This window comes from Panthera pardus, unplaced genomic scaffold (genome assembly GCF_024362965.1).
Source record: "Panthera pardus isolate Hobbes unplaced genomic scaffold, ASM2436296v1 HiC_scaffold_16, whole genome shotgun sequence".
In the NCBI taxonomy this organism is placed as follows: Eukaryota; Metazoa; Chordata; class Mammalia; order Carnivora; family Felidae; genus Panthera; species Panthera pardus.
The window spans coordinates 59759142-59780086 of NW_026526721.1; the positions used below are offsets into that span (position 1 = coordinate 59759142).

General features: G+C 35.9%; 1 protein-coding gene across 3 annotated transcripts in view; it reads left to right on the forward strand.

The window, feature by feature from the left end:
• The window catches only part of GRAMD1C (GRAM domain containing 1C), a 102180-nt gene that overhangs the window by 9434 nt on the left and 71801 nt on the right, over window positions 1–20945 (forward strand). For 2 of the 3 annotated variants that reach the window (XM_019448418.2, XM_053903359.1), the window contains exons 3-5: window positions 10575–10659; window positions 18713–18816; window positions 19407–19502. In XM_019448418.2, the coding sequence (XP_019303963.2) occupies window positions 10575–10659; window positions 18713–18816; window positions 19407–19502 (285 nt within the window). Of the gene's footprint in view, window positions 1–10574; window positions 10660–18712; window positions 18817–19406; window positions 19503–20945 lie in introns of those variants that run through there. The other variant, XM_053903361.1, reaches the window with a different exon arrangement.

The window sequence follows — 20945 nt, forward strand, 5'->3', positions numbered from 1 at the left end:
TGGCAGCTGCGTATCAGTCATAAAAAACTCTGGGCATATATAGTAGGAGTATGTTACATGTGGAACACTTTTCCTTAAGAGTGGTAGAAAGGGGTGAAAAGTGCTAGAGAAGAGAGAGGACCTGCTATTTGTAATATTGGAAAGGATATTTTGATGATTCCCCCCAAATAAAAAATTGTGAAAACTTGGCAAAAGGATACAAGACAGTGAAACAAAGTTTAAGTTTTTTTGTCGTTGCTGAGGCTGGTTTCTTCTAGACTCTATGCATTTAATCTTGTTCTGCTTGACAGATTGGCTAGTGATTGTCTTTCTGACAGTAGCGCTTTATTTTTTCCGTTTTATTGACTTATTTGTTTTACTTCTAGGGTAGTTAGCAGCTGACAGTAGGACTTTAAAGAAGTTTGATCAAATTACCATAGCACTGGACAGTGAGATCAATAGCTGTGGATATTCTATTTCAATCCTGTAATTTAAAGATAGGAATCTTAATGGTTATATTTATTTTCTTTTATATTTAAAAATGAAAATGTTTAATCCTACTGTGTGAGAAATTAGTTTTATTAATAACTTTTAAGTCCCAGTATAACAATAATTATGTGAAAAGGAAGAGAATAAACTTGAAATAAACTTAATGGCAAACAAATATTTATCCTTTTGCCCTTTAACTGTTAGTAAAAATATACCGCAAAAAACCCCACATCCAACCAACCAAACAAAAAAAACACTTTTTTTTTCCTGACTAAAATGATGATTCCAGGTAGATTAATGTTCCAGAGGAAAAGCATTCAGAGGTCTGCAGAAGATGCATTTACTTAATGTAACTTCTCTTCATGATGTTGAGCTAGTAACTTTTAAAAGTAGAAAAAAGCATTTGAGATTTTCTGTTGCTTATGTTTAGGAAATGACATACTTATCTGGACTTTTTTTTTTTTTAATGTTTATTTTTGAGAGAGAGGGCGGGGGGAGACAGAGTGTGAGTGGGGGAGGGGCAGAGAGAGAGAGGAAGACACATAATCTGAAACAGGCTCCAGCCTCTGAGCTGTCAGCACAGAGCCCAACATGGGGCTCGAACTCTGGAACGGTGAGATCATGACCTAGGCCGAAGTCAGATGCCTAACCAACTGAGCCACCCAGGCACTCCTTACCTGGGCTTTCTAATAGAAATAATAGTGCTTTGGATAAGGTACTTAATTTTAGGCATTCCTTTTTATGTTGATATTTCATTAATATTAAATTTCTCTTTAAAAATATTTGTCATTTGTATATACTTATTTCTTTAATAGCTGATTTACTTGATAATTGTATTTTAAAAGTGGAGGCATTTATAAAGTTTTCTGAATTGTGTAACTAAAATTTGTTTAGGGGTGTTTTCCTTTGAGTGTATATTTGAAAATCTTGGCAAGTATACATAGAATAAAGAAGATATGAAATCTCATATTCCTCAGATCTTTGAATCTGGAAGGGAGACAGGGAAAAAAAGAAAGAATAGGAGAGTTTTAAAAGAGGTTAGAGTTTAAATTTGTCATTTTAAGAATATTTTTGTTCTAAAACATTTTAAGGATAAAACAAGTATGGATTTTGAAACATTATATATGTACAAATAATAACTACTATACTTATGTTTTGGTAGAAAATATTTAGAGTTGAAATTTTGTAGATCATAATAAACTTTTTTCTAATTATACAAGAAATCATAAGTCTTGACTCTGTACTTTATCATTGACTTATAATAAGCATGATCATAGTCATGTTATTCACAAGTAAGCTTTTTTATTGGATACAACTTACCACAAACATGATTTAGAATTAGGTACACCATGAGGATTAATTAATGTTATACCGTTAAATAACAATAAAAACAAAACCCAAGAGGATTAATTAGTATGTTTGAAACATACTTCGGCAACTTTAGAAAAGGTGTTTTCTGTAATCAGACGTTGCCCTCCACACAGAATATCTTGAATTTATTCAAGGTAAAAAGGATATTTTAGACATTGACTTTGGTAGCTGATAAAAAAGAGTGAACTTATTTTCTAGTTTCTGTTGGATTTGAAAATAATATTTTATTCATTAATATTCAATTATAGATTTTGTTTGAAAATCTAGATATGTTATTAATTTTAGATTTAATTATAAAGGAATAGGAACTAACATTTCTGGCAATATGGAAAGAGGACCATTTTTTTTTAATATATGAAATTTATTGTCAAATTAGTTTCCATACAACACCCATTGCTCATCCCAACAGGTGCCCTCCTCAATACCCATCACCCACCCTCCCCTCCCTCCCACCCCCCATCAGCCCTCAGTTTGTTCTCAGTTTTTAAGAGTCTCTTATACTTTGGCTCTCTCCCACTGTAACCTCTTTTTTTTTTTTTTTTTTCCCTTCCCCTCCCCCATGAGTTCCTGGTAAGTTTCTCAGGATCCACATAAGAGTGAACACATATGGTATCTGTCTTTCTCTGTATGGCTTATTTCACTTAGCATAACACTCTCCAGTTCCATCCACATTGCTACAAAGGACCATATTTCATTCTTTCTCATTGCCACGTAGTACTCCATTGTGTATATAAACCACAATTTCTTTATCCATTCATCAGTTGATGGACATTTAGGCTGGGAAAGAGGACCATTTAACTTAAAAACTCCTCTGTTACAAAGTACCTAGAAATGCTGTATGAAATGTTACAAACATGTTTATAAATTGAATGTCTGGGCTCACGGAATAACAAGGGAACTACCCGAGGGCTAAAAAAGAAGAGGGAACTGATTATCAGAGTTGTAAGCACATGAGCTAATGTTGAGGCAGCCCTGGGGAGTTTATTAGTCTCTGTAACGAAAACTTTAATGGCTACACTGGGATAGAAGACATGTCTTGGACTTGTATGAATTAGAACGGAGAACTCCTTATAAAGCCATGACTCTTGAAGAGTTATACATTCTGTGAAAGGTAGGCTAAGAAAAAAATCCACCTACATCTGCCCATTAAAGACAAGGAAGCTTATTTGTCTAAACTTGGGCTTGGGGTGGTAGGGGAGGGAAATATTCCCGAGAGTACACAACTATAGTTGATCTCTCATGAAGTTTTGGGACCTGAATTTAATACTTTATGAGTGAGCAGAAGGATATTCAATGAATAGCATATTAGTTGCTTCAAAATTTTGGATAGAACTACTAGGTAAAGACTATAAAATCATTATTTGATATTATTTAAGACTTAATAGAAGAAATTAAGCATGCAATAAGTGGGTAAGACATTCTTTTTTTTTTTTTAATTTTTTTTTAACGTTTATTTATTTTTGAGACAGAGAGAGACAGAGCATGAACGGGGAGGGTCAGAGAGAGAGGAAGACACAGAATCTGAAACAGGCTCCAGGCTATGAGCCATCAGCACAGAGCCTGACGCGGAGCTTGAACTCACGAACCGCGAGATCATGACCTGAGCCGAAGTCAGACACTTAACCGACTGAGCCACCCAGGCGCCCCAAGACATTCTTTTTTAATATGTTTGTCTGTTTATTTATTTATTTATTTTGAGAGAGAGTGTGTGTGTGTGTGTGCACATGCACATGAGTTGGGGGAGGGACAGAGAGAGAGGAAAGAGAGAATCTCAAGCAGGGTCTGCACTGACAGAGGGCGCTGTTCGTGGGCTCAGTCCCACGAACCATGAGATCATGACCTGAGCTGAAATCAAGAGTCGGTCACTTAACCAACTGAGCTACCCAGGTGCCCCTGGATAAGACATTCTTAAAAACACTGGGCAGATTTGGAAAACAACCAAATTCAACTTCTAGAAATGAAAAATATGGTTATTGAAATAATAATTTAAAAATTCAGTGGATGTGGGAAATACCAGATAAAGAGAAAGTCAGCAAATTGAAGGATATATATGAGGAAGTTATTCACACTGTACCACTGAGAGATAAAGATAGAAAATTTTAAAGAGAATGGCTTGAGATATAAGGAGAAAAGTAGAGGAGTCCATTATGATTCCATTAGAAGTTTCAGAAGATCAACATAAAGGCAACATTCAAAAAGAATATAGCTGAAAATGTTCTACTCTTGATGAAAGACATCAGAATCAGGAGGTACGGTGAGTCTCTCACACGGTAAATGAAAAGAATATATGAGCAGAGAAATTATTATATAAGTGATAAAGGTAGATGTATATCAATTAAGATAGGAGAAGTCTTTTTTAAAGTGTATTTATTATTATTTTTTATTAAACTCTACACCCAACATGGGGCTTGAACTAATAACCCCAAAATCAAGAGTCGCATGTTCTTCTGACTGAGGCAGCCAGGCCCCCAGGAATAGTCTTAATAATTCATTTGAGTGTCATCTATGCACCAGCCTATTCTAAGTGAACTCGGAGGTGTCTCTGCCATTCTAGAGCTGACTGGGAGATGGATAGTATACACCTGAGCAAATGTATAATATTTTTTTGTTTCAAGTTTTTATTTAAATTCTAGTTAGTTAACATATTGTGTAATATTGGTTTCAGGAGTAGAATTTAGTAATTCATCATTTACATAGAACACCCAGTGCTCTTCACAAGTGCCCTCCTTAATACCCATTACCTATTTAGCCAATGTTCCTATCTACCTTCCCTCCAGCAACCCTCAGTTTGTTCTCTATAGTTAAAGGTCTTTAATGGTTTGCCTCTCTCTCTCTCTCTCTCTCTCTCTCTCTCTCTCTCTTTGCAAATGTGTAATATTATGTCAGGTAGTGATAGAAGCTCTAAAGATAATAGAAGCATGTAAGGTGTAGAGAATCACATAGAAGGGAGTAGCATTTTCAGTCAAGATGGTCTGGGAAATCTTCTCTGAGGAGGTGCCATTTGAGAGAGCCCTATGAGGGACAAAGAAAGAACACCGATGAACCATGTGAAGAAAGGAAAATGGAAGTGGGGTTCTGTGGGAAGGCAAGAGTCGGGAATAAGATTGACTTGTTTGACAGTTTCCTTATGGAGTCAGATATGGTGAGTGAAGAAGAAGAAAAAGATCAAGGATAATAATTTCTAGGTTTTTGATCAGTGCAACGGGGTGCATGGAAGCATCGCTTAGGAGAAGAGAAAGATGCAGATAGCAGGGGGAAGAAGTAGTTTTGGGAGTTGGGAAAATGAAGTTGGAGATGCATATTTGGGATTCTCTCTCTCCTGCTCTCTGCCCTTCTCCAACCAATGCTTTTTCTCTCTCTCTCTCTCAAAATAAACCTTAAAAAAACATTAAAAAATAAAACAGATTTATAAAGATTGGATGAGATCACCTAGGGAAAAAATATGGATAGGGAAAAGAAGTAGACTCTCCAGTGTTTAGAACCTCAGGTGGTGGAGCAGGAACTAGCAAAAGAAACTGCGATTTGACTACTGAGATAAAATCTTAGGAAGTGTGGCATCCTCAAAGGCAAATGATGGAAGTCTTTTAAGGACACAGTGACCTACTGTGATAGGTAGAATAAGATGAGAGCTGAAAATTGACTACTGGATTTGCAAAGTAGAGGATTCTAGTCACATTAAAAAGTACAGTTTGGGGGCAAAAACCTGATTGAAGCACTAGGTTTTAGACTGCTGTCCTAATCTTCCTTTGTAAGGTTTGAATTTGATTATCCAAAGCAATAGAGGGCTGAAGGAAGAAAATTCATATTTCATTAAAAACAATGTATACTTCTTTAAAGATGACCATATCAACATGGAAAAATATTTTGGTAAAGTAGCATGACTACTAAGAAATTAGCAGTAAATTAGCATATTTAAATAAATGACGTGGAGAATGTGGAAAGTAACTGAAATAGTAATGTGTTACTGGGTTATTAATTAGGGCTTCAACCTAAGTATATCCTTTTGATTATCTAGGACAATGAGAAATTTTATTTTATTTTTTTAAAGTTGGTTTATTTTTACTTAGAGAGAGAGAAAGAGAGAGACAGAGACAGGGACAGAGAGAGAATATCAAGCAGGCTCCTGCTGTCAGTTCAGAGCCGCATGAACCATGAGGTCATGAACTGAGCTGAAAGAAACCAAGAGTCGGAGGCTTAACCGACTGTGCCACCCAGGCGCCCCCCTCCTTTTTTTTTTTTAAGTTTATTTTTATTTTTGAGAGAGAGAGAGTAGGACGATGAGAAAGTTTAAATAGCACATGCAAACCAAATTAAAATAATACAAAAATTCTAGCTCAGCATTCTCTATCTACCTTTCCAAAAAACCTTTTCTTAGACATGAGATGTGAACTTAAAAGCAATGACATCGATCCCATGAGCCACATACAAGAGTGAGTTTCTATTACACTAGTCACATTTTGCTCAATAATTAAATGATTTTACTTGTGTTATTTCTCTGGTGAAAATGTTACGGAGGAGAACAAACATGAGTATGGGGAATGACCTCTGAATCAGCTTTAAAACTACTTTAAGCATTTCCCCCTTTTACATAGAATTAACACATTTATTCTAACCTTATGAACTTTCTTCTTTTACTTTTTTTTTTACTTTTAGTTTGAGATAATTTTAGACTCACATGGAGTTGTAAGAAATGATACAGATACCCTGTACTCTTTGAACAGTTTTCCCCCAATGACAACATCTTACAAGACTATAGGACAATATCACAAGCAGCATATTGACATTGATACAGAACATTTGCATCACAGCAAGAATTATTTTTATAGACACAGCCTTTTTGTAGTGTCCCTTCCCCCTACTCAACCCTTAGCAACCACTCCATTCCTATAATTATTCTCCATTTCTATAATTATGTCATTTCAAGAATATTATATAAATGGAATCATATAGGATGTAACCTTTTAATTTTCTTAACGTTTATTTATTATTGAGAAACAAAGAGAGACAGAGCATGAACATGGGAAGGGCAGAGAGAGGGGGAGACACAGAATCTGAAGCAGGATCCAGGCTCTGAGCTGTCAGCATAGAGCTCGATACAGGGCTTGAACTCACAAACCATGAGATCATGATCTGAGCCAAAGTCAGACGCTTAACCGACTGAGCCACCCAGGTGCCACCAGTATGTAACCTTTTATATTGGCTATGCACTCATCATAATTCCCTGGAGATCCATCTATTTTGTATACTAACATTTCATTAAAGTTTATGTATGTATGAATGTACATATATAATATGTACATATCTATTATTATATGTATATATATATTATTATTTTTAAAAACAATCTCTATACCCAATGTGGGGCTGGAACTCACAACCCAGAGGTTGAGAGTTGGATGCTCTTGATCCTGACTGAGCCAGCCAGGCGCCCCAGTGCATTCCTTTTTAATGCTGAGTAGAATTCCGTGGTATGGATGTACCATAGTTTTAACCATATATCCACTGAAGAATATCTGGGCTATTTCCAGTTTAGGGCTATGATGAATAAAACTGCTGTAGATATTCATGTACAGGTTTTTGTGTGAACATAGCTTTCCTCTCTAGGGGTAAATGCCCAGGAATGCAATTGTTGGGTCATTGATAGTTACATATTTAGGTTTTAAGAAACTGCCAATCTGTTTTCCAGAGTGGCGGTACCATTTTATATTCCTACCACAGTGTGTGGGTGATCCAGTTTTTACACATTCTTGCTTTCTTGCTGAGTGTTTTCATCATGGAAGGAGCTCTTCCATGTAAGTTTTAAAATAATCTTGTGTCAGATATCTTTTAGGATATATTTTAATTAATTACTTTTGATATTTCCACTTTTGGTGTGCTTCATTTCTTCTTGTGAATTTGAGTTTACCATACTATAGCCTTTCTTTGCAGTCTGAGGACTTCCTTTCACATTTCTTTGAAGCAGGTCTGCTGTCTCCATTGTTTATGTTGACAAATCACCATTAATTATACTAGTTTTTACCTGTATGTACATGGCATTTTTCTCTTGCTGCATTCATGTTCTTCTTTGTCTTTCACAGTTTAACTGTCCTTCAGTTGTCAACAATTGTCCAACAATTTCCCTGTCCTTCTTGGTTAATTGAGCTTCTTTGATCTATAGATTAATATTTCTCTGCAGATTTTGTAAGTTTTAACCATTATTTCTTCAAGTGTTTTTCTGCCTGCCCTTTACCTTTCATTGCTTCTGTTGTGTATATATATATTTTTTAATTAATTTTTGAGAGAGAGAGAGAGAGACTGAGCGTGAGCAGATGAGGGGCAGAAAGAGAGAGAGAGACACAGAATTTGAAGTAGGCTCCAGGCTCTGAGCTGTCAGCACAGAACCCGCAAACAGTGAGATCATGACCTAGGTGGCTCAAACCTACTGAGTGTATTTTGAATCGCTTAATTTTGTCTCATGGGTCTCTGAGTCTGTTCATTTTCTACAATCTTTTTCATCTCTGTTCTTCAAATTGGATAATTTTTGCTAATAATCTTTAAGTTCACTCATTCTTTCCCTGCTATATTGAATTTTTGTTGAGCCCCTTCAGTGAATTTTTTATTTCAGTGAATGTAGTTTTCAACTCCAGAATGTCCTTTTTTTTCCTTAAAAATTTTTTAAAAATGTGTTTGTTGAGATTCTCTATTTGTTGAATCACTATTGACATGTTTTTCTTTAATTCTTTAAGCATGATTCTCTTTAGTTGTTTGAACATATTTGTAATAATTGCTTTGATGTCTTTGTCTGATAAATGTAGTATTTGGGGACCCTGAAAGACCCTACTCCCTGCTTTTCTCTTTCCTTAGTATGAGTCACATTTTTCTGTTTCTTGGCATGTTTCATAGTTTTTGTTGAACATTGTACTATTAAGATAATGTATTGTAGCAACTGTGGATTCTAATTGCATCCTCCCTACCCCTAAAGCTTGTTATTGATGATTTTTGTTTGTTTAGTAACTTGCCTAGAGTAAATCTGTGAAATCTATTTGTCTTATCTCTGCTCAGCTTAGTATTGTTGTTGGTTTTATTTTTTTTTATTATTATCAAAAAATTTTTTTAATGGTTATTCATTTTTGAGACAGAGAGAGACAGAGCACGAGCGAAGGAGGGGCAGAGAGAGAGGGAGACACAGAATCTGAAGCAGGCTCCAGGCTCTGAGTGTCAGCACAGAGCCCGATGTGGGGCTCGAACCCATGAACCGTGAGATCATGACCTAAGTTGAAGTTGGACGCTTAACCAACTGAGCCACCCAGGCGCCCCATGTTGTTTTTATTTTCAAGGCTGGCTTCCTAGTGGTCACCCCTTATGTCAGCCAGTGATTGGTCAGAAATTTTGCTTTTTTAAAAAGTTTTTTTTGGGGCACCTGGGTGGCTCAGTCGGTTAAGCGTCCGACTTCGGCTCAGGTCACAATCTTGCGGTCCGTGAGTTCGAGCCCCGCATCAGGCTCTGGGCTGATGGCTCAGAGCCTGGAGCCTGCTTCCAATTCTGTGTCTCCCTCTCTCTCTGCCCCTCCCCCGTTCATGCTCTGTCTCTCTCTGTCCCAAAAATAAATAAACGTTAAAAAAAAAAAAATTTAAAAAAAAAGTTTTTTTTAATGTTTATTTATTCTTTGAGAGAGAGAGAGAGAGAGAGAGCATGAGCAGGGGAGGGGCAGAGAGAGGGAGACACAGAATCTGAAGCAGGCTCCAGGCTATGAGCTGTCAGCAGAGAGCCCAATGCGGGGCTTGAACTCACGAACCGCGAGATCATGACCTGAGCCAAAGTTGGATGCTTAGCCAACTGAGGCACCCAGGTGCCCTGGAAATTGTGCTTAAATACATAGAGCCAGTAAGACTTTTTTCTTCTGCTGAGAGATCTGTGTGTAGGTTGGGGAATGTATTCAATGTTCAGGCTGTTTTCAAGTTTGTCCCAATTTTTATGTTTCCCCAAGACTCGTTTCTAGCCAGGAATGTGTGGATAGTATGGGAACTCTGTAGTCTCTGCTACCTATGCATGCAGCTTCTGTTTAGCCAGGAATACATGGGAAGTTTATGAACCCCATTTATGGCTGTCTCTCCTCCAAGGTCTCTTTGTTAAGTCTGCTGCTAATCTGCCAGTGGGCTTATTTCTTGCCACAAATGAGACTACAACCTCACACTCTTGTGGATAGCTTCAGAATTTTCCCTTTCACTTCTGAGCATAGCTTTTCTGCTCTCCACTCTGAACCATCTCAGTCATCTCGCTCAGCATAGCTGCTAGTTTTCATAGCCTACACAACTGCCCTCGTGGAACTGTCACACTGTCACAGTGATTTAACCGATGGGGGAGGATGAGTAAGGGCCACTGGGCAAGGAAACAGTGCCACAGACTTCCGCTGCTTCTAAGTTTGGTAGATTTTCATGAAAAAAATGCTTCTCAGTTTATTGCATGCCTTTGGTCAATTTCCAATAATTTGAGATGATGTTTTTGATAGTTTTTTATTTGCTTTTGTAGAGAGAATTTGCTAAACTCCTTACTCCAGCATGCTGGGAGCTTCCTTTGCTTGCTTTTGGTGTTTTTTGAAATGTTTATGTATCTAGTTTTTCATATAAAAATGTACAAAATATTGCATAAGAAGCATGTTATTTTACAGTCCATTTAAATTTGTTCAAGACACTACCTTTTAGTTCATCTAATAAAGATTATAATTAAATGGAAATTTAATCTTTTTATTGTTGCAGATTTCAAGTGCCACCTATAAAGACAGGAATGAGGAATACAAAAGACAGTTCACACACTTACCTGATACAGAGAAGCTGATAGCAGGTAAAACAGACAGGAAGTTGCAAAAAACCATTTTACTACCTCATTATCAAAAGAGAACTGACAAGTGACAATATTTGTAGAATATTTGAGCCTTTGTGCTAGACAGAAAATATTTTTTAAGATAAGCAGCATGTTATCATTCTAATTAGACAATGTAAAACTAAGTTATAATTTGGGGAGGAGTGATTTCTGACTTATAAAAATATTCAGTACTAGCTAAGAAAAATAGAACTAAAAGGAAATCATTGTCACAATTTCTTCTGGTGCTTGTTTCATATGGTTTTGTAGGAAAAATTTAAATTTGCTGTTCAATATATATTAACTTTCCCCGGAAAAAGGTACTCCTTAACAGATTATAGAGCCAATTTTGTAAAATTTTCTGGGGCTATATTCTTTTTCGTGTAATCCTTCTTTTTAAAATTGTTTGTTTATTTATTTATTAAATGTTTATTTTTAAGAGTTTAAGGGGAGGGCAGGGGGCAGAGAGGGGGACAGAGGATACAAAGTGGGCTCTGTGCTGATGACAGCAGTGAGCCTGATGCGGGGCTCAAACTCATGATCTGTGAGAACATACCTCACTGAAGTTGGCTGCTCAACCAACTGAGCCATCCAGGTGCCCCAAGTTTATTTATTTAGTTTTTAGTAATCTCTACACCCAATATGGTGCTTGAACTCATGACCTGGAGATCGAGTTGCAGGCTCTCCCAACTGAGCCAGCCAGGTGCCCCTCATGTAATCTTTCAGGTAGATTTTGTTTAAATAGACTTGAAGAGGAAAACTGTAGCGATTTTTCTTACAAAAGTGCTTAATTTTTGATATAAGCTTAATATGTTTTTTTATAATCAAAATATACAACTAGGTTTTAATTTTAGTATATATTTCATTTAAACCATTTATTCATAGAAATTTCTGATTTCTGGTACTGTTGGGCAGTATTCAACACAATGTAACTGAATTTCTGTAGTTCAGCTCAGTACTTTAAATATCGTAATGAGTTAAAACAACTTCTAAGAACATTTGAAAGCAATGTATTCTCATGACAAAATATTTAAATGCTATATAAGGGCATATAATGAGAAGTGAGTCGCCCTTCCAACCAAGACTATTCCAACATACTTTCTGGGCTGTATAGCCACTTAGAGTAATTTCTTATGTATATTTCGAGAAGTTTTCTGTAGGCATTTCAAGGGGTATATATGTATATTCCTAACAGAATTTCTTTTTATTACTTTTTATTTTTAAAGTTTATTTATTTATTTTGAGAAAGAGAGGGAAAGCGCACATGCAAGTGGGGTAGGGACAGAGAGAGAGAGAGAGAGAGAGAGAGAGAGAGAGAGAGAGAGAGAGAGAGAATCCCAAGCAGGCTCTATGCTGTCATCATGGAGCCCGATGCAGGGCTCGATCTCAGGAATCATGAGATCATGACCTGAGCCGAAATCAAGAGTCAGAAGCTTAACCAGCTGAGCCACCCAGGCATCCCCCGCCTAAGAGAATTTCATTGGGAACATACTGTGTTTACTCTTTGAACCTTGTTTAGAGCTCTTTTTAGTAGCCTTACTTAAGTAATTACTTCATTCTTTTAATGCCTGCCCATATTCAACTAAATGAACTCTGTACTGTAATTTATTTAACAAATCCTTTATTGATGGACATTTTGATCACTTCCTGTCTGTTACTATTTCCACTAATGTTGCATTGAAACTTTTACATTTGTTTTAGCACATATGTGCACATACATTGTAAGATAAATTCTATGAAGTGGAATTGTGGTAAAAAGGTAATAAGTATTTAATAAGTTTCCTGTTGCCAAGTTACCCTCCAAAAAGTCTGTACCAATTTGCATTTTCATCAGAAGTGTATGTGAGTACCTGTTTTGCCCCATCTCAGGAAGTTTGCTTTAGTAAAATTTGGTAGTTAGAAATGGTACTTAATCATTGTTGAAATATGCCATGTCTTTAATTATAAAGGAGGTTGAACATCTATTTATATATGTATAAACCATTTGTATTTCTTTTTCTGTGAACATTTTGTAAACTCTGCCCATTTTTCTGTTTTTTTTTTGTCTTTTTCTTAATTTGTAGTAGCTTGTTAGATGTTTAAAAAATTAGATCTTTTTCATGTGTGTTGCAAGTGTTTCTTTCCAGTTTGTCACTTGAAATCAAGTGACTTTTCAAGGAAACCTGTGTAAAATTTATCATACTTATCACTGCCTTCTTGAAAGAATTTAATCTGATAATGTAATGATACATATTCATTATAAAACATTAAAGCTCTGCAGAAAAATATAAGGAAAAAAATTGAAAAGTATTGGTAACCATAACACCTACATATAAATTTAGTTCATATTGTTTGTATAGCTTTCTAGGTATTTTTCAGTATGTGAATTTGTTTTAAAAAATTTACACTTTTTTGTTTTCTCTCACTGATACAATGAACCTGTTTATTGTATAAAACTTGCAAAATACAGACTTTTACAAAGTAGAAAACTAAAACCAGGTTTAATTGTACCAAGCCACAGACTGAGAGAAAATAGTTGATAATCACATATCTGATTAAAAAAAAATCCTTGTATTTAGAATGGAAATAAAAGTCAACAATAAGAACACAAACAACCCAATTAAAAAAATGGGTAAATACACTTTACCCAAGATATATATGGAGGACAGATAAGCATGTAAAAAAATCCTCCACATCAATTATAGGGGAACGCACATTAAAAGCACAAGTAAACTACCTGGCAGTGAGAATTGCTAAAATTCACAGCAACAACAAAACAATGGACAGCAGCAAATGAAGATGAGGCTGCAAGGCTCTCATCTCCTGGTGGTGGGAATGCAGGCTGGCGCAGCTGCTTTTAAAGGCAAGTTGGCAGTTTCTTGTAAAGTTAAACATGCACTTAACCGTATGACCTGGCAATCCTAGTTATTTTCTCAAGTGAACTGTAAGCTGATGTTCACAAAAGTCCTGTACGTGAATGTTTATAGCATCTTTGTTAACAATGGGTAATAACCAAGATGTCATTCAACTGGTGAATGAATAAACAAACTGTGGCACATCCATATAATGGAATACTATTCAGCAATAAAAAGGAACAAGCTATTAATATGCATTGCAACATGGATGAATCTTCAATACATTTTCTAAGTGAGAAAAACAAAACTTAAAAGGTTACATGTTTTATGATTCCATTTATTTGACATTATGAAAAATGCAAATATATAGGGATGGAAAGCAGATTTGTGGACACTGGGAAAGGAGAGTGGTTTCACAAGGGAATTTTTACAGTGATGGAATGGTTCTATATGGTACTGGGGTGGTGGTAACATAATTGCATTTGTGAAGCCTTTACAGAGGTAACTTTATTGTATAAAAGTTGAAAAAGTCAACCAGAATATCAGGAGATCCCAGGTTGAAATTCCATCAATAAGAAAAGAATCTAACTGTATTACATACAAGTGACATATTGCACTCAAGGATGGGTTAGCATATATACATCTATTCCCTAGCTCTGTCTGTTGCTCAAGCCTAGAAACAGTGATACCTTAGTAAGCAGTCAGCATGTCCACTACCCAGATATTGGTCTCTAAATACCATCCCCAATAAAAGGAATGAGAGCTCCTTGAAGAAATGGTCCATTCTGGGGCTGGGGCAGTGAAAAAAGAATATGAGTGGCTATGGAGTAGCTTGTAGTGCCAGAAAGTAAGGAAGTGCTAAAAAAAAAAAAAAAAGCCAATTCGAAAGAACTCCCAGTGGTCAAAGAGAGAATAATTTGAGCAATAAAATAAATAATGATAATATTGGATTATAACCTGAAGAATAAAATATCCATGAGTATATATTGATAAAAATAAATGCTTGAATAATTAAGCGTATGGGGAAGAAGACACAAATCTCCCTTCAGTGGTATCTCCAGGTAATTTATATGCACATTAAAGTTTGAGAAGCACTGATCAAGGTAACACAAGTGCCATACCTAAGGGTAAGAGCTTACTAGGTTCTTTTTCTCTGTACATAAAATACTGATGATGAAGAGGGTCTTTAAAAGATAACCAATCCATGTATAGTTATACAACTGATTTCACCAGTGTGATCCCATGTCTAACATCCTGTATGCTGATAAACCACTAATTTTGCTAATGAAAACCCTTTTCTGTGTCTCTGCTAGTTAGCCAAACATTTGTTGTTAAACAGTAATAAAGGTAGCCTAAGGGCTTCTAGTAGCTCCTGAAGGAGTGTAGTCCTAATTAAATTGTTAGGTGACTTATCCCAAGTATGAATCCCTGATTAAACAACTAACTATCCCTAGAATATTTCTAAACATCTACTTTAGCTGGAGTCCACATTTTCACTCCTAATATTCATTTGTGCCTTCTTTATTCTTACTCTTCTTATTCCTGGCCAAAGAAAATGTTATGTTGGAGAAATACAATTAAAAACAAAATACCCTACCAATCCAGAAAACCTCTCACAAAAGTAGAAAAGAAAGAAAACAGTTTTATTATTGAATAAGCATTCAACTGGAATGAGATATGCTCACAGGTAATCTGTAAAAGAGATTGTGAAGAGAGACAGAAAGAAAATCTCACCCTTTTATATAGCCAAGCAGATACAACCCTTTACACATGTTCTAAAGATAAGTGATAACTAGTCCTCAAGTAAGAGGACATGATAGTACTGTTTGTCACACACAATTTCATCATAAATTCACCTGATAATTGGGGCTACTATCTGTGTTAGTTAACTGGCTTTATGCAAAGGAAAAATAAACTCGTATCTTTATGACAAAAGTTTATTTTGCAGCTTGGAGCAAGTTGCCCACCGAAGTTAAGCTCCTACCCTATTACAGAAACTGGGAGATAGGGGGCTATCTCTCTTGATGTTTACATTTCCAAGAGATGGCTCCTAAGTCCTTGAGAAAACATTCCTGGATTGTAAACCTGGCAAGGGGCTTATTTTGTTTTTAAAAAGATTCACATGTACCTCAAAGAAGCAATAAAGAATTTACAAATTTTCTGAAGAAAATGCTCAAAGAGAAGTGAGGAGGGAGTCTTTTTCCCTTTTTGCATTAGGGAAAATTAATTTTTTTTCTATTTGTATTTACCTTTACAGTTGTCTCAGGTAAAAAGCAAACAGAACAACATAAAAAATGTTAAGTGTGAAAAAGGAGAATGCTTATCTTTTATAATTTAAGTATTAAATCTGAAAGCAATCCTAAAAATATTCCAAAGACTCTTTTTTATTATTTATTTATTTAAAGTTATTTATTTTGAGAGAGAGAGCGAGAGTGTGCTCATGTGTTTGTGCACATAAGTAATGGAGAGGTAGAGAAAGAGAGAGAGAGAGATGGAGAGGGAGAGAATCCCAAGCAGGCTCAGTGCTGTCAGCACAGAGCCCGATGCAGGGCTCTATGAGCCGTGACATCTTGACCTGAGCCGAAACCAAGAGTCAGACGCTTAACCTGCTGAGCTTCTAGATGCCTCCAAAAAGTCTTTTTAAAAGCAGTGTTCCCATTATGGGGCTCCCAAAGAATACTTTGGGATGTGTGTTTCCTGACATGATTGTTTAAAAACACATTCTTTTAATTCACCTCCCTTATGGATAGATATGCCTAAATTCTTTGATAAAACTATAATAGGACATCTTGTTTATTTATTGTACAACCTTACTGTAGAAGTATATGGTGCTGATTCACTCTATCTGTATTTCCATAACACTTGGTACATATTTCCACTGTATCCTTCATTATACTATAGTTATTAAAATAAATCTTTAAGAATAGGAGCCATTTAATTTTTCTGAAATTGATTATGTAATAGCTAGTAAGTTGATGTTAACACACACATCAAAGTGACCTATGTTGCTTGGTTAATTTACTTAATTTTATTCTAACTTTCTAGTCACAAATTATAAAGTTATAAATCCATAAAACAATTTTTGATAAACATTTTCTTATCCCATTCTAGATGAATCAGATTGTCATTTGACTCAAATCAGGTAGAATATTGCCTTCTGAAATGACAATTACATGTTTATCAGTAGGGAAATTGGGAGTAGAAAAAAGTAAAATTTCCTGCCTTAAATTTTTTTTTCATTTCCTGCATAGGCCATATTGCTAAGAAGCCATTTTACAAAAAATAAATTTTATTGAGGTATAAGTTTATTACAATAAAATACATCTGTTTTAGGGAAGCCCCCCCTTTTTTAAAGTTTTTTAAAATTTATTTATTTTGAGAGAGAGAGAGAGTGTGTGTATGTGAGTGGGGGAGGGGCAGAGAGAGAGGGAGAGAGAAGCCCAAGCAGGCCCAGTGCTGTCAGTGCAGAGCCTGACACAGGGCTCGATCCCATGAACCGTGATGACCTGAGCCAAAATCAAGAGTTGGATGCTTAACCGACTGAGCCACCCAGGTGCCTCGAGGGAAACCCTTTTTTAAACCACTGAAAAAAGTCTGTCAATCTGTGTCAAATAGTCTTTGGTTAAAATAATCCAGTTGGTTGCTAGGGCTTTGAACATAGTTAATGTAAAATAGTGCATTGGTTCTCATAGCGTGATGCACAGACTAGTAATGTTAGTGTTACTTGGGCTCATGTTAGACATGAAACTCTTCACCCTACTCCAAACATATTTAATCAGAAACTCTGGGGAGGGGCCTACCAATCTGTTTTAATAAGTCTGCCAGGCATTTCTGATCTGAAATGTGAGAAGCATTAAATTAATAAAATGTTTCAGTGGCTTATATAAAAATTTCAGGACACCTCATGGTGACCTTTAGCCCAATTCCTGTTTTAGAGATGTGTACTAGTAATGAGTAACTTAATCTACTTAATTATTTACTAAGATTTTGGGGGCATCTCAGTTTTCTTTTGCTGAAGGAAACATTTTGAAAGACTGAATTACTTGGCTCAATTTTTAGTATTTTAGTTAAATTAGAAATTTAATATGATGAAATTTAAATATTTTGAGATTCATAACCTTAACAGCTTTTTCCTAAAATTGCTAATCACTTCATATAGTTTTAAAATTTATCAGGTAAACCAAATATCATAGCAGATCTTTATATCTTGAATTATTGATAATTTAGCAATACTGTTTACATTAGCCAAAGAGCCAAATCTAAATTATGATATTAACTTACTGGTAAATAGCAGCATTTACCAGAACACTCTTGATTTTGCTGGATTTTAGCGCTGAGGCAGTGAGGATCAACTTTGAAACTAACTTAAAATGTATATAATTTTTGTAGTAGCCCTTGTCCCCTCCCTCACCCTTTTCCAACGTCTAATTAATCACCAATTTTCCATCGGTAGTACCTCCTAAATATCTCTGAATCTAACCACTTCTTTCTCTTACTACTGTCATTTCTTGGTCTGAGCCACCATCAGTTTTCCCCTGGACTTCCAACTCATTTATCTGAATCCATATTCACAGTGTGAAAAAAGTAGTCTTTAATAATGTACATCTGATCATGCCCCTTCTACTTAAAACTCATCAATGGCTTCTCGTAAAGTCCACAGTCTACTGTTGTCTGTGAACCTTATATGATCTAGCTTTTCCAGCTTCTCTAGCTCAGACATCTTTATATAGTTACTGAAATGTGCTGTGTTTCTTTCTGCCACGGGGTCTTCACACATGCTGTTTCCTTATGGTCCAGCTGACCATTTATTGATCTTTAGATCTCAGTTTAAAGACTACTTTTTTTCTGGAGAACTTTCCTGATGTACTCTCTCCCTGCCCAATCCCCCCATACCTGTGTACTCCTTGTTATATTCTCTCATAGCTTTCTCTACACTTTGATCATTATACTTCCTTTGGTAATTCTTTCATTGTATACCTTCCCTTATAGACTGTGTTCCATGCGGGCAGGGTACGTTTTTGGTAATCCTGGTTTCCAGCAAAATAGCTGGTGTATGATGGCCAAAGTATCTGAATGAGTGAGTGAATAAACGAACAAACAATTGAACAAAGAGTGATGACTTTTCATGTGTTAAAGTAATATAAAGTTATAAAGTTGCCAGATTTTTGTGAATAAGCTGTTCCTTATCCTTGTGTATCTAGATTATGCTTGTGCTCTTCAGAGGGACATTTTGCTTCAGGGACGTCTCTATCTTTCAGAAAACTGGCTGTGTTTCTATAGCAACATCTTCAGATGGGAAACTACAGTAAGATGTATTTTGATTTGACTTGTTGATACAAATAATTGCATAGATAGAAATATATATATAGTCCTCCTAAAAACAATGTACTTTAGATTCCGAAGTAAATTTATATATATTTGTATATCTGTACTTGTATATGCGCGTGATATATTTATGTATCGTAGAAGTGTGTAATCTATTTTCTTAATACATCAAGCTCCATTTGTACATATTTAATACAGTTGGAGAAAGAGATTTCAGGTTGAAAAAAGCTTGAACATACATCCATTTGACTGCCAAAATCATGTCTGATGTGACAGACTGTCTGAATTTTGTTTGTGTGTGTATGTGTTAATGTGGAACATGAACACCCACATGTCTTTTCACACTCTGTCCTAAAGTTAGAGATAAGAGCTGAGGAGGAAATTACTGCTGGGGGAGAACGTCTGACTGCTTACCCTATTTTTCTCAGAGAATGCAAGCGTGTGGTTATTAACTCCTTCAGGTTTTTCAACAGAATATTCTGGATTAGATTGATGCCATACTTCGTATTTTGTGCTGCATATGTTTCAGAAAAATTCATTTAATAATTTTTCATTCTTTCACGTGTTTAGATTTGTATTGCATTAAAGAACATAACCTTCATGACCAAGGAGAAAACTGCTCGACTCATCCCAAATGCTATCCAGATTGTTACAGAAAGTGAAAAGGTGAAAAACTTTTCTACCTTTGCCTTATTATGTAACATGGAGAAAATCTGCATCATACTGATTCATCAGTGTTGGTGATGTAGGCAATTCTTCTTGGAGTTAGGAATTTGTAATAGAGATATATTGTATTTAATACTAAATTTCTGTGTGGTTAAGTACTCACTGATAATTAAATGACTGCTAACAATTTTTGTGCTTTATAGTTCACAGAGAACTTTCTCTCATATTTTTCATTTCTTCTTTATAAGAGGTAGGTAGGGTAAACATTACCAAAACATCAGTATTTCTAAATGCCCTAGTAATTCCATGATATTGTGTAGTCAATAATACCTGCACAGTAGCAACTAATAAAAACAAATGGTTCTGGTGAACAGAGAGATTTGGGTAGCATACAAGTAAACACGTAATCATTATACTATTTTTTTTAGGATGGCAGTCAGGGTAGCAGTTATCTTTAACTGCCATTGTTTTTATGATCCTGCCTACAATATCTGCCATTTTGTAGTGGGGATATATGAAGAATCTTTCTGTACCCACCTGGAAAATTGATCAGGGCTCTGTGTGTGACATTAGAAACATAATGCTACTCTCAACAATAGCGAAATTATGGAAAGAGCCTAAATGTCCATCAACTGATAAATGGATAAAGAAATTGTGGTTTATATACACAATGGAGTACTACGTGGCAATGAGAAGGAATGAAATATGGCCCTTTGTAGCAACGTGGATGGAACTGGAGAGTGTTATGCTAAGTGAAATAAGCCATACAGAGAAAGACAGATAACATATGTGTTCACTCTTATGTGGATCCTGAGAAACTTAACAGGAACCCATGGGGGAGGGGAAGAAAAAAAAAAGAGGTTAGAGTGGGAGAGAGCCAAAGCATAAGAGACTCTTAAAAACCGAGAACAAACTGAGGGCTGATGGGGGGTGGGAGGGAGGGGAAGGTGGGTGATGGGTATTGAGGAGGGCACCTTTTGGGATGAACACTGGATGTTGTATGGAAACCAATTTGACAATAAATTTCATATATTTAAAAAAAAAGCATAATGCTGAGAAAGCAAAAGAGATAAGGAAGGAAAAGAAGGAAAGTAGGAAAAAGGGAAAAGAAGGGAATGAAAGGGAAGGAGAAGGAAGGAACCACAGAAGGAACGAAGGGAGGCAATGAAAGGAAAAAGAAAGGAAAGAGAAGCAGGGGAGAGAAACACTATCATGACATTGAATCATTGTAATGATACTTTTAAATCTTACAGTTTCTTTCAAATGCACTTTAAATTTTATTTTTATTTACTTATTTTTTAAAGTTTATTTATTTATTTTGAAAGAGAGAGAGTGTGAGCAAGGGAGGGGCGGAGAGAGTTGGAGAGAGTGAGAATACCAAGTAGGCTCCTTGGCATCAGTGCAGAGCCCAAATTGAGTCTTGAACTCATGAATGAGATCATG